The sequence below is a fragment of the Amblyomma americanum genome, chromosome 6 (assembly GCF_052857255.1).
Source record: "Amblyomma americanum isolate KBUSLIRL-KWMA chromosome 6, ASM5285725v1, whole genome shotgun sequence".
In the NCBI taxonomy this organism is placed as follows: Eukaryota; Metazoa; Arthropoda; class Arachnida; order Ixodida; family Ixodidae; genus Amblyomma; species Amblyomma americanum.
This window is the reverse complement of record NC_135502.1, coordinates 115,700,226-115,715,347: the sequence shown is the minus strand read 5'-3', so window position 1 is coordinate 115,715,347 and position 15,122 is coordinate 115,700,226. Positions and strand designations below refer to the sequence as shown.

Here is a 15,122-nt window from a genome sequence, read left to right as displayed (position 1 = left end):
CAATGTGCTTTGTGCATTGCAGATAAAATGTGTTTCTTTATCATGTGCACTGTCACAGCTAAGATCTACGCGAGATTCCGTGGCACCAAACAAGAGACCAAGGCAAAAGTGCTCTTTACTTCCTTGTTTCGCGCTATGGAACGGCGCGTGAATTACCCACTAGCCTGAACCCTCACACTTCTAAGCTAAGGATCATAGGCAATGTTACCAGTGGTTCATCATTATTCACTCAAACACTCACTGCTTAATCAATCATACAGGAGTGCCACGTTAAAGTGCAGATTTCCTGCAGCTATACAGATACTGTATAGTCAAGCCAAGGAGCTGCGTAATATGCTTAATGTTTAAGACAACTACTAAGTGCAATCAATGAACCTGCATATTTTATTTTCCATACAATGTGCACCAACTCCACACACATAGTTCTTTGGGTCACCACTATGCATATGTAGCTCACATGTATCAGATTTTGTTTCATATAACTTCCAGTTGACAGGAACGTCTTCCTGCAACCAAGCAGTTGAAAAATGGCAGCACTTTTGTTGCATTAACTGCTCACCAAAACCTCAGAGGGTAGCACAAACACTGTCACCTTTATACTACTATTATGGTAGTCTTCATGAAGAGGTCAGTAGTAGTAATGCATAGCAAAAGCAGCCAAAAGATGAAGCGGTGCAGTGCACGAAACAAAAAATTTGGGCACATAAGTAGGCAAATGGCTTAGAGCAGTTTAAAAATTTTACAATAATGTATACAGGACTTTACAAGATAAAAATGCAAAAAAGCTAGGATATACAAGACAGTATGCTCAAAAAATGGTATGCAAGACACACGAGGGAACAGCATATGAGGATGCCACAGTATGTACAGCTGTCATGAGCCAGAATAGGGTCAGTCCGTTCTGCAAATATCATTGCATGACTTGAAAATGATGAATGTAAAAACACTCGTTAAACGTATATCGAAACATTCTTGCAAAAAGTGACTTGAAACACGCAACTTCATGGTGCATATACATGTACACTCTCATATTCAGGACGTCAGGAAACTACAGGCAGCAATTATGGGAGCCAGGTCCAAATGTCGTGCCAGGGGCAAGCAGTACGCCGGCGTACCAGCACAACAGTGCCCCAGAGCCATCAGAGACCATCATTGAGTTGGAGGAGTGGCGCCTGGACTGCGCATCGCAGGCGTCACTCGTGCACGAGGTGGTGACTGACGAGCCACTGCCATCACGCCACGAGTCGCTGCCGTCACGCCACGAGTCACCTGCGTCGAGCCAGTCGGTGTCATCCCTCCAGGCACCTGTTGGCTTGCTGGAACAAGAGGCATCAGTGCTGCAGTCATCAGCGCCTAGACAGAACAAGCGAAAGAGGAGAAAAGAATGTGCTGATGATGCTCTGGTTGAACACGTCGGAAAACTCGCAGATGCACTGCAGACCTGTGACGGACATGACGAGTGCGACCAATTTTGTCTTTCAATGGCCAAAATGATGAAGCGCGTGAACAAGAATCAGCAGATTGACCTGCGCGTCAAGCTGCTTTAAGTTTTTAATGAATTTACTTTTGAATGAAGTTGCACTGTTTGGCATCTTTCTTTTGGCTCTAGAATATGCTTAAAATGTGACACCAAAATAGTAACATTTATGCCACAGTGTGAAATTACGATGCGTGAGAGATTTTGGTCAGGAACATATGCTTGATTATGTGCCTGACACAGGCTATGGGACTCCTGAGTATAGACAATTCCTTTACCCCAAAGAAAGAACAGAGGCCGTGCTTTTGATTGCCTAAGCACATTATGCGTGATGAGGCGTCAATCTGTTGCGCAAGCCTCACAAAATCGCTTTCACTAGCTTTATTCACTTTCATCAAATTCGTACTGTCCTTGGCTGCATTTGCTTGCTTTCTTTTCTTTTTAAGTCCTCGGGTGCTACAACCCGGCCTTCCTGTGCTGTGCACCTGCATTGCTAGGGGTTCCCTACTCTTTTGGCCACGGCTTAACCATTTTGTTTTTGTTCTGGTTTCTCCAGTTGTGACTTATTGCTTTTATCTGACTTCTTTTTTTTTTCTTCGCATTTTTCAGAATATGTTTTTGAGCATTTAGCACTGTTTCGTTTGCCTTAATTGGTTTCAGCTCTGTAAGCGACAGCTGCTCCGGTCTCTCTCGCCCTTTCATTTTTTATTTTTTGAGAGGACCATTACAAGGCTTAAAGGGTAGCATGTGCATTTCGCCAAACTATCACACAACTATGTGTCGAAATGCATCTTCTCAGAATGTAGAACTCAAGCTTTACAAACCTCAATGCTATTGCCAGTCGCTCGCCTGGCTCCAGGGGCTCTCTCACAACATGCTGCCGTGTGAGGTCTGGCAAAACAAATCCCAGCACTTCGTCAAACAGCACTGGAGTCATCCGGAAAAACTTTCGGAAAAATTCATGGTCACCTTCACGCATGCGACGCATCTGTAGAGGGAAAATATGTGGTTTGTTATGCGAACAAGTAAAAACCAGACAGCATGACTGCAATACACTGTGATGCGCTATTACAGCACAACTATTGTGGGTGGTTTCTGTGACTGAATGAAGCAGCCTTGTTGTGTACAGTGTCCGTGAAAAGTCTTCAGGGTCAAAGATTTTCATTTCAGCCGCACAGTGGAGATATCACGATGCTATTAAAGTCCAAAGGGCCTTGAAATGCTAGGTTTCTTCTGATTGGAGAGAAGCTTACTTCTTGAATTCTTCACTACAAGAAGCATTCAAGGGACATTGATTGCACAATGAAAGTTGTGGCCTGACGACCTGACAGCGTGTGCATACTATTTATGAGAGCTCAGTTATTGAAGTTTTTTTCAAAGCTGCATCTTGTCAATGTCAGTGCTGCCCTTCTGCCTCACTAGCTTTATTATTTCAAAGTTGCATCTCTGCGATGCAGACACTACACTTCTGCACGAGCAGTGCAGAAGCAGCCAATTTTTCATGCCCCTTGGTTCTCCTGACACTGTTTTGCAATAGCGATGTGCCCCAGAGACCACCGAGAGGAGCCCCAACTTTCGAAGACCGCGTTTATTCGTCAGTTGCCAATGTTCGAATACGCTGACGTGAAACTCTTTTGCCTTTTTTATGTATCTCTATTGGCAACGAAGAACTTTGGAGCGTACTTCATCCGAGTTGCTTCACATCTCCAACGGTGGATGATAGTTGGCCTCCAAGTGGAACTCAATGCTTACAGATAGATAGATAAAGAGGAGGAGGGAAAGACAGGAAGTATATATATATATATATATATATATATATATATATATATATATATATATATATATATATATATATATATATATATATATATATATATATATATATATATATATATATATATATATATATATACAGTTCCACCTGTACCAAAGCCCCCATTCCTTTTTGGCACTAACCCCTCCCACCCACTCCCGCTGTTGAATGTCACTTCTTATGTTAACGGTATGTGTGGACACCACTACAGAACATTAAAACATGTATGATGGCGTATTGGTAGCTGGCTTTTTTCTTAACCATTACACCTCAAATCCAAGCAGTTATGTTTGTTTCAATTTGGGTTCGTTGTCACAGAGTGGCAGTTGCTGTTCATTTTGGACACAGCTACAACAGCGGCGAACTTTTCTTTCTCACAGTGCACAGCCGACAATGTACCTGCTGCTGGAATTCCGTCCGCACGTACCACTGCACAGTACCACAAAATGTAGCAATATTTGCTGTTGCGTGGTTTAACCTGTTAGCTAGATCACGTCCGCTGTCGTTACGGGACCTATAAGTGACTGCACAGTGTAGACGCAATCAAACCATTGATGATATAGCCCCACGGGACAAAGCATTCTTCTTTGCACAAGGTGCAGTCAAAGGCACATTTTCCAAGCAGATTAATGCAGAGAAGCCTACCACCAAACCAGGGGGAAAGGATCTCTGTACCCAGTGTATCATAGTGGGTACCCGGCGGCACTGGCGACCGAACTGCGCGCCTACGGCATAGGGGTCGGATGTTTTAACCACTAAGCCGCCGAACTGTTGCGCTAAATGTCTTTTCAATACTCTACACCGACCTTTTACACTTACAGAGGAAACGAAGATACTTACCGTAGGGTGATATCGGCCTTCTTGCCTGCGCGCCACGAACACGGGCCGAACACACCAGCGGTGCCTCCGCCGCTGGCGACGCTCCTGCCTCCTCCTCACAATGAGCTGAAGTGCAGTTCTTATCACAAGCAGTAAAACTCGTCTTCGTGCACACATCGCTGGCATTATTGCAAATAATGATGCTTGGAGGGGACCGCAATACCGAAGAGCTGAACTGGGATCCAACCGATGCTATGTCGATGGTGCTGCAGATTACGCTAAACACCGAAGAAAACTGCGAGGCGGTGGGTGCGCGTTTGCATAAAACCTATTGTGCAAACTACAATTCAGTTTATAAATAGATTTACTTCTCCTGCCGCTTTAAAAAGCTAAACGCTTCAAGTGGCAGTCGAAAAGTTTCGGCCGATTTTAGCCTATGCAGTCTAGCAACGATACGGCAGCGCGAGCGATACGCGAGCACAAGCGCACGCCAGCAACTGGCCATGGAGATTCGCACCGCTTTCGACGTCCGTCGCGGCGCGCCGCTAGGCGCGTATGCGCTTCGCGTGTACGCCTCGGAAGTGTTCATCGAGTTGGGGCTTAAGTCAAAACAACAGTCGACGGCAGGCCAACCAAGACGTGTGCAAAGTGGCGTTCGAACTCGTTTTGTTGCACTCTTTAGGAAGTGAGACGCTGTGTTTTCAAATTTAAGGAAATAATAATAATAATAATAATAATAATAATAATAATAATAATAATAATAATTGGTTTTGGGGAAAGGAAATGGCGCAGTATCTGTCTCATATATCTTCGGCCACCTGAACTGCGCCGTAAGGGAAGGGATAAAGGAGGGAGTGAAAGAAGAAAGGGCGAAGAGATGCCGTAGTGGAGGGCTCCGGCATAATTTCGACCACCTGGGGATCTTTAATGTGCACTGACATCGCACAGCACACGGGCGCCTTAGCGTTTTTCCTCCATAAAAACGCAGCCGCCGCGCCCGGGTTCACGGCGGCTGCGTTTTTATGGAGGAAAAACGCTAAGGCGCCCGTGTGCTGTGCGATAAAAACGCAGCCGCTGCGATGCGTTTTTATGGAGGAAAAACGCTAAGGCGCCCGTGTGCTGTGCGATGTCAGTGGACGTTAAAGATCCCCAGGTGGTTGAAATTATGCCGGAGCCCTCCACTACGGAAAAACGGATATTTCATTTTTGGGACGCGCAGAGTGTCTTTCTTTGCTATGCGCTCTCTTTATCATTCGATCACGTGGTTGTGGCCTTCATTGCACGTACGCTTGCAGAAAGTCGCACGTGCTTGCCGTTTACGTGTTCGTTTTATTCGTGTGAGATAGTTATTTTGTGCGTTTTAGTTTTTTCATGTGAGTAATAAATACGCTTGTGTCAACAATGGCGCCCTCGTTGCTATATTCCCTTTGACCGGGCTCTCCTGTTCTAAGAACAAGATATGCCTCTAAGCAGACATGATGTAAGCACTCCGTCATTTCCATATGAGCGCTCCATATGATTCAAGAAAACCAGTGCATAAAAGTTTGTTTAATCACCATCTTGGCCACAATACTCGCCATGTAGACCTGACAGAACACGACTCAGCACGCCTGCATTCTTGTAGTACATTATTCCAGGAGTGGCATGGATTAGACCGCACATTTTTTCTGATGGCCCCCTCTTTACCTCACAACGATTGTGGTTACGCTCTTCCGATGTAGCAGCTGACCCTAACTTGGATTTTTAACAAATAGTGAGGTATGTGAGGTGTGAGTGCCCGTTCTCGTCTTCCAGTCCTGTTGTCCGGTCTTTTGCACTAAATAAATTGAGTGCGTTGTCAGATCATGAACTATAGCCCAGCAGAGTCTTATTTTCAGTTATAGAGGATTTTAGAATTATGCAATGGTTGTGTAATGATTTTGCGATCGCGATATGTGCAGTTAGGGAAGGAAACTATAGGTGACATGCAACGAAGTTTGCCGTGTCGATGGCACCACCGAAAAACACAGCCTAGCAGAGCAAGAAGTTTTTTAGCCGTACCCGTAGTTCTACTGCAAGCCACATTCGTGCACTTACACACATGAGCTTCCGCGTTCTGTCGAAGCCACACGTGGCGCGCGTCAGAAATTCGGGCTATGTTGAGAGAAGCTAGGCAAACATGTTTTCGGCCAAGCGGGGCCTGTGATCATTCAGAGTGTGCTCCTATGCTTGCAGCGGCTAAGGGAAGCAGTTTTTAGTCACCTAGGGGAACAATTTCAACGCCACCTGGGCACAGCAGCTTGCGTATACTTCGTTCAGGCACGCTGCTGTTTCGAGAACTCGCCTCTGGGAAATATTGGTCATATTCGTGGAATGAGAAAAAAAACTCCTTTAATCGCGATTACAATGTTAGACGCAAGAAGGTATAGTTAGGATGAATTTTCCCTTCTTACTTGTAGTTGTGTTTGTAAGGATTTCCTCTTCATTCGAAGACAGCGCTGTGATTAGTGCTTTAAAAGCAGGTATCCTGCACGTTCCTAATAATGGCTTGGCACTTTAGCATAGTTTTGACACCACTTTCCTCACTCCATGACCCATTCCTCAATCCTCACTTTTTGGTCTGAAAGTTATATTTTTAACGTTTCTGGCACCTTATGTCGAGTTCCACCTCCCATATGCAAACAAACAACCGAAAAGGAAACCAAAAGAACTGCAAGCTGAGCTAGTTTGTTTCACACTGCTTTGGGTGCGTTGCCAGAATATGAACTATAGCCCAGCGGAGATCTATTTTCAGTTATGGAGGATTTTAGAATTATGCAATGGTTGTGTAACAGTATTGCCATCGCGATATGCGCTGTACGTTCCTAATAATGGCTTGGCACTTTAGCATAGTTTTGACACCACTTCCCTCACCCCATGACCCACTCCTCACTCCTCACCTTTTGGTCTCGAAGTTTATTTTTAACGTTTCTGGCACCTTATGTCGAGTTCCTCCTTCCATATGCAAACAAACAACCGAAAACGAAACCAAAAGAATTGCAAGCTGAGCTAGTTAGTTTGACACGGCTTTGGGTGACATCTGGGCAAAACCTCTCATTGACGCCTGGGTATCCGCAGTGAGAGTTTTGTTTATTTATTTATTCGATGCCCTTCTTAATAAGCGTTCTGTTGTGAGTCAGCGCTCGCCGCGTGTTGTCTACCTTTGTACTTGTGTTTTTCGCTCTGTTCATCATCGAAACAAACCAGAAACACATACCTGGCTGATGTCTGTTTTTAAAACATGGTGACAGTCACAGGCTTTAGCGATAGTGAGGAGAGATGGTCCAACATCATCTCTGAGTGACCTGAATACATCATGTGGAGATATTATGCGACGGCAAGCCTGTGAAGATAGCACTAGGTGACAGATGGCAATAGAATGATTTAATGGCGGTGGGCCTAGCGCGAGCGTGCCTAAAGCCCCTTGATCAGCTTTGTTTCTCTAGGGGCTTTAAGCGTACCGTGCCGCGCCACTGACCACTTTGTCGTCTTCTAGTCCGTGACACTACACGGGACTGCCGAGGGATCGTTCCGATCGCGCGAACTAGAAGAACGGCAGTGAAGATGAAACGCAGGACGTGGCGATGGGCGTGACCGGAGGGACGAACACAGAAGAGAAGAAGCTGCAGGGCTTGCCGTGACAATAAAACAGATGAGCAGATGACGATCAGATGATCGCTGGTCCAGGAAGTTTCCGGGCCGTGGCTAGGTCACCTTAAGCCGACGGCCGAGGCCCATGAACACACCGAACGGCATGGGCAGGGGCTGTGTTCGAATATCTTAGCGGCTTCTAGGGTCGATGGGGTCATAGGTTTGAGTTGCGACGCCGTCGTCAAGTTGTGTCTTCTGGTCGGGGCGGAGGACGGAGCTTGGGTGAACGGCATGGTCGGTTCTGGTCCGGCGGTGTGGGGCACAGCCGGGCGGTGCGGACAGGAACACACAACCCACGACCACGGCACACGCAGGACGCCGAAGCGCCAGGGCGAGGATGGAGATCAATGACCCGCACCTCACACCAAATGTTACGTCACGGCAAGCCTGTGAAGACAGGGCTACATGACAGTTGGTGATGATATGAATTAATGGCGGTGGGCAATAGCGCATGCGTGTCGTGCCGCGCCATTGCCCAATTTATCGTCTTCTAGTCCGTGACAATATACATCAGCCATCCCATGACAGATTTCGCCGTCCTGAAGGGTCACACTGACCGGCTATCAGTAATGACAGATCGTTTTCCAAGTGCCAGAAGAAGCTAGCGAATGTCTGCAATTCAACACTTCCGCAAACAAGCGGCAGTGTGAAGCTTATCTCCGGTACGCAGAGAAATGAATACGAAGCGCAGCCGCTGTTATTCAGAATAATGGGTTGCATTTGACCTTGATTAAGCGTGTACGGTGACGCATTTTCTCTGAATCTAAAGCACGCGTTTGAAGAAAAAGAACACGTTCACGGCGCATCAAAAGTTTCCAGGCAACAGGGTCTGCTTTTGAGCTTTGTAGTGAGAATTCACGATACCCCCCAACTTCAGTATTTCTCTAGGGTTTAGAAGTAGGAGCGTGGGCAAATTGACATGAAATGCCATAGCATACGGCTAAAAGTAGACATTGTGGCCTGAGAACATTTGCTGCCCCCTGTACAGGAGCCCAGATAAGAAAACGGGGCACGTTAATTCGTTTTAACTAGAATAACGAACGCCTCTACTGTCGGACATGAAGGAGCATTGTTTGTCCATGAAAAACCGCGCTAGCGTTTGCTACCTGCCTACAATTTTCAGTTTCAATTATGCAAAGCGTGATAAATGTTTCAAAGCAATACCGTGCACCCGTACATAAGATGTTACTCTTTGCCCTCCCCCGAAGACGGGGCGCCGGTCCGCAGTGAAAACAATGGAGGTGACCTGGGCACATCTGCCCCACACTGCTTGGTGGAGCCCCAGGTAAAAAATTACGTCTGCACAGATTTTGCTTAACATGAATTTAGTGAGTAGGAGGAGAAAACGCTTATTGAAACACTCTAATAATTTGGGGAACTACAGCAGGGGATGGATGTTGCGCTGGGCGACAGTCGCTATTCCGGGACAGCTTTGGCCACCGCTGCTGCCCAAGCGCTCTGGACATGAGGGAAAGAAATTTTAGAGGACAGGCTCTGACGCCACATTTTGTGAAGCAGGAAACCGCAATGTTGTCCGGGCGCTTTTTACTTTTCTTCACCGCTCCGCTCGTGTAGCCGGCCTAATTGATTGCGTGCGCGTTTCAATCCCAGCTAAGGCGCTGGTCTACAGAGACTACAGCGCGAGTGGCACATGGTTTGTGGCCGTTTCAGATTTACGGCACACTATAATGCCCGCAAATATTCGCGCAAGACATTCCGCTGCTCTCGCCTCTCCTGCTCGCACTAAACCGCCCGGCTTTGGTGAAGGCAGCCAGGACAACCTGCACTTCAGTAACAGTTTTGTTAACATTGTATACTATGGCTGACAACAAATGTGCTTACTATTTCTCCATTACCTTTGTTTACCTTTCTTTGCTTTCTTATCTTGCGCGTAAAACTCATGCTTACTTCTTGTATAACCAGGAACATGAAGCTTGTATGTTGAATTTTTGTTTTTGTTCCCTTTGTATCATTTATAAGCACTCCCCTCTTAAATGCATTTGGCTCTGAGAGTATCAATAATAAATAAATAAATAAATATTATTGTAGCATTCGGCGAAAATGCTTGTCGCAACTGCGGTAAGAGCAGAAAGAACCTGGATTTCAGTTATTGCGGTGGCCCACCCACGGTAAACAGTATTTCGCCGTAGTCTTTCGCTGCGTCGTTTTGCGACAGCAGAGTTATGTGCTCCTGGGTTCCTTGCAGGCTTCACTTGAAGAAATATACTGCTATACTTGCATCCTGTCCATCGTAGTCTCGTGTTAATCGCAAGGCTACAAGATATTTTCACCACATGGGGTGAAGGGCACAAAACTTTAGTGCAGTGAAATTGTGTATAAATACACAGCTTCTGCCAAAATATAGAATAAAAATGAGAACCAAGCCCCGTATACACTTTGAAAATTATCTCTGTTTAGGCTCTCTATTTTCTTTCTCATATAAACTCTTAAACATCGTGCCACCGAAATAGATCTCTATTTGTTACGCTGCGCTGTGTATCATCTTTCATCCTTTAAAAAGAACACGGTTTCCTGCATGGTACATTTATAAATATGGTGAACAAAAAGATATGATATTTAAATTTTTTAATTTATCTTTTTTTCTTGTATTAAAACTTGCACGCAGTGTTAGTGGGGTGATAATGTCGGACTTTTTACACAACAGCATCTTTTTTCACCATGTTTTTAGGCGAGAATTTGTTCTCACAGAAAATTTATTGAAGGTGTGCTTTCCGCGTTGTGTGAAGGCATAAGCGACTATATATTTTTTTTACAAAATGAGGCGACAATGTAAAGAATGCCTTATCAAATAACCTAGTGCATCAGCTCTTCACACAAAAGCCTTTTCTGGCGGTCAGTGCTTGACTTTGCCGAAACATAGAGTCCAGGAAGCTGTCGGTGAACGTCTATAGTCCATGTTTCTCCACTTCTGCAGCAGCTTCTCAACTTTGTGCCCGGCGATGCTGGCCGTTTTGTCCCTCCGAGGATATGCGATGCTTATCAAAATACATGCAACTTAAATAATCTCAGTAGCCCGACTTTATCTGGGCTTGGCAGCTTGGTGACCATAAGGTCCACCGTATTCTTCATTCAGAATTTCAGAAAAGTAGAAGAGTGCTTATGGTAGTAATTCTGCTGAGACACACATCCAAATTGCAGATTCTTACGTGCATGTGGAAGCACGATAAACATTTTCAAGATTGCCTTGAGCAACACATTCGCACATGGTACCTAAAATTCAGTCGAGGATTCAAACTCCACGTGTGGAGAATCAGCCCCGTGCCACAACGTTCCCGCCTCTGTGGGTTAACATGGAAGGTTTATAACTTGGTCCTTATAAATAGCATTTGTGACGACCTATAAAAGGAATCCCATCATTCTTGCATGACAAGAGCTTCGATTCGTGTAACGAAATCACTCCTTTCCACACCGTCGTTCCTTGCTCTAAACACAAAACCCACTTTTCTTTAAAGGTGTGCAATGTTGGATCTGCGTTCCTGTCATTAAGTTCAGCACGCTGCACATGACATCTCAAATTCCTTATACTTACTGTAAAACCGGATAACAGGACCGAATAACATTCACAGAAGAGGGTTTTAGGCCCGCGCGATCAAAGTGTTTATCGGCAACTTGTTTGCTCGTTCTGGCGCATTTCCTTCCAAACGAAAAATCAAAGCTGCTGGAACCTAAGTCTCCTCAAAATTTTGCAGGCATGTACTGCGCTAAAGTGAAATCCAGTGATAGCTCATGGTGTTTCGTCCTACAGTTGTGCTTGAGGGCGATTGCCATTTGAAGTCATGATGACGTCGTGTTAACCTCATACTCCGCCCACTGCTCATAAAATATGCAGTAATACACATAATCGCAGAATGCGCCATCTGTAGAAGACGCCAAGCTGATAATAATTGAAAATAGGCGAAAAATCAACGCAGTGCAAAGCGCCCACAAAAATACAAATATCAAAAAACGGCGCGAAGGCAAACAGTTTCGCCATTAACAACTCCTCACGAAGACGTGCGCATTATTGCATCATAAAATACTCAGAAAAATGTGTGATGTTCCGAATTTATACGAAAATAATTGAATATACCACATCTTTTTGTTCACTGCTGTATTTCATGATGCTTTATTGCAGTGTAAAGTGCTGCTTTTAAGCTGAAGCTTCCTGAAATGATGTACACAGCTACTCTGGAATCATCCCGTGAAAAGCGTTCTGACATCAGGCGCATATTTAAATCCCACTGTGCAACACTTTGTACTTTAGGAGCATGATAATGTTTGAGTCAGGAGCTGTCAATCGTGCTCAAGATGTTATGAAAAAATTTCTCTCTGCTAGAATGAATTTAGAAAGTCATGATTGAGATCACTGAGCAAGGTTTTTGATGTTGGTTTATTTGCATGCTACTGTAGTAGTAAAGCGTCTCACATATTTGCCACACTTTAATCGCGCTCCCTGATGGATAGCACAATCCTCTCAGCTTTATGTTGAATGAGTGTACACGTGTCTGCTTCCGGCTGATTCGTAAACAATGTTGCCATGCGTGGTCACACCCCGGCTAGGTGTTCAACCTGCCGTTTAATGTTGTTCTTGATGTTGCATGCTGAAATCTGCCGTCAATGCGTGCGTTTGGGCAGCTGACTGTGCCAACAGTGTCTTGTGCTGCAGCACCGAGAAAAGGAAAAATACTTCAATGTATAGTGTTTAGTCTTGACTACTGAATTTAGCTTTTATAGCATGCTTTCTTGCGTGCCGCCGTGCCAGGAATGTTTTCTGATACAGCAGCGAGGGTAGGCAAATGGAATAAAAGGTTGAGTTCTTGATACAGAAAGAAAAACTTAACTCATATAATGTTCAGAATGTAGTCTTACAATGGCTTCTGATTCACAACTCCCATAAAGATGACAGAAACAGAGAGGGCTGATAGTACCTAGAGGTAGGCAGGGGAGTATTTATGTGAGGAGGGTCGTTCCACTCCCCCCCCCCCCCCCCAAAGCCTAAAATTTTACATAGGAAAACAATGCTAAATCCCATTTTCACAAAAAGAAAGTCCCAGTGTCAACAATTTCAGCACTTTTGCGTGCACTCCTGGCACATCTAAGAGCGTATGGGGGTAGCGCTCTCGGTCACGAAGGAGATGCCCTCGACTCAGCGTGGCAAGCTCAGCCGGAGACCAGCTACCAAGTGACAAGGGGGTTGGTCGTTTAGTGCCCAGCGTTCGCTGGTCGTAAGCCAGAGAATGGGTCGGAGCCAAAGGTTCTCCAACAAAACAAAGTTTATACACCAAAGAAACGGCACAGAGGATTTACGAGCACATACAAAGTGATTTACAAACAACAATGCAACTCTTGCACCCTCGAGAGAGATAACAATTCAACAAAATCTTTGCACCTAAAGCGCACTAACACAGAGAGAGACTAATAATGAAAACACAATTTGTTCACCGGCACTGCGACAGTCCGACGACCTGAGGAGCACGACGGGGCTGATCCGCAGACTGGCACACGTTGCCTCGCTGGTCCGTGGCTGGTCGAGTGGTGTTCTCCTGGGAGTCGAGCGGGCGCGCTTCCCTGAAGCTTAAACGGCGGCTCGGGCTAACAGGCAGTGGTTGCAGCCCCTCATTTTTAGGCGCAGTCCACGTCTGTTTGGTCTTCGCGCCAAGGAAGGCGCGCACATACACGCAGTTTAAACTGCACGAGATCGTTCTCCTTCTCGCGCCGGGTGCGCGACCCCATTGTTCGAGCGCGGAGAGAGCCTTAGAGAAATTTTTGGATCTTTCTTGAGAAGCGAAGACGCTGGCGCGAGAGCGAAGAGGAGAGGGTATCACTTTAGTGCGGTCAAGGTCACGCCCTCTCCGTCGACCATGAGTAGAAACTACTCAGGCATTCAGAGAAATCAACGCCGCGCGCGGCCATGCCTCCCTCGGCGCCGCACCGCCGAGCTGAGTGGAAAGGGCAGCAGCACGCGCAAAGCTACGCACTCTCCGGGGTTCCTTCTCCGCGGTTTTTGTTTTATTTTACAGAACGTGGGCGTGATTGCTTCTGCGCAGCGCTCTTTCTTTTCGAATATGCGCCGAATTCTGTGACACTGCCCCTTCCTTAAGAATACTTTGCAACAATATTCACTAAACACAATATTCGTGCGCGCATGCTTCCACTCATGAACTTAATGGCGCATGCCAAATACGCACATCAATAAAATGATGTCAGCACGCTCACAACATTTGACAAATGGCAAAATTCAATACAAGCCGTCACTCGGCAACACATTACTACAACAAAAAGAGGAAGCACAGAACCTCAAGGTATTCCTGAGCCTATATTTCTAAATTCGGCGTATGGATTCGGTTTGGGATAAACTTTCCCCGCTTGAGATTTCGGAAGCGTTTGTGGCTCGCTTTCTAACGTGACTCTGGGTTTTCTTCCTGTAGAACGTTCTGCTCGTTTTCCTCTTTCTACAGAGGTTCCTCTTCCGAACGGGGCTCTGGCTACGCTCCCTACGCTTAATCCTCTGTGTGTTTCTCGTCAGTCTTTGAGCTATTCGTCTGTGGCTAGCGTGTCTGTTGCGTACAAATTTAACGCCAGTTCGCTCATGACGGCTCCTCTTCTCGTGTATTCCTTCTCGGCGTGCGCTCTTCTAATTCCGATTGCTCTTCCAGACTGAGCCCCTACTGAACGCTGGCCTGTTCGTCTCAGCTTCTTTTTTTACTTTGCTGCTATGTTCGTGCAGCTTGCTTGCACCCGACTCAGCTGTCTTCAGCTTGGTTCTGTTTTGTCCCAGTATCTTCCTGAATTTTCTCCAGGGTTTCTGCCGTTCGCGTTAACCTTCATCGGTGGAGTTCGAATCGCTTCTCTCTTTTTACTTTCATGCACATTCTTCGTCGTGGCACGCCCGGTTTAATTTCACTTGCTTCATACGGGTTGGGTTATCGCGATTAATCCACTGGTTCAGCTGCTTGTTGTTCTTTGAGCCCTGAAATTTCTTCCTGAGTTCCTCTCTTGAGGTCGTAACTTTCAGTGCACCCATGCTTCATTCCATGAACTGCACTTTCGCCTTTCTCATAGGCAAAAGCTTCATAGTCTTCCTCATTGCGAAAGACCTCCTCGCTGCGCAAGAGTTCACCCGCAACAGACTCCGGATCTGCGCTGTGGGTGTTCTCCGCAGCCACAGTGACGTCGGTGCTTCCGAACTCCTTGACATTTGACCGCTCTTCCTCACGGTCCCTACTGCAACTCTCAGGCGAGCAGCATTCTTACTTGTGGATAGAGCTCCGGCTTTCTTCATCTTCAGGTGATCTCCCTAAAGAGTCTTATGACTGAAGCGTCAGGTTAGTCTTCCCCACAATG

The 15,122-nt window shown here is 46.0% G+C and overlaps 1 protein-coding gene across 1 annotated transcript; it reads right to left on the bottom strand.

The window, feature by feature from the left end:
- Window positions 1-1,048: 1,048 nt before the first annotated feature.
- LOC144094946 (uncharacterized) lies at window positions 1,049-4,175 on the bottom strand. The gene is made up of 3 exons (XM_077628814.1): window positions 4,131-4,175; window positions 2,302-2,465; window positions 1,049-1,316 (listed from the first exon to the last, which is right to left on the bottom strand). Exons 2-3 carry the CDS (start codon window positions 2,463-2,465, stop codon window positions 1,049-1,051), a joined length of 432 nt encoding a protein of 143 aa, XP_077484940.1. The 5' UTR covers window positions 4,131-4,175.
- Between the last annotated feature and the right edge of the window lie 10,947 nt (window positions 4,176-15,122).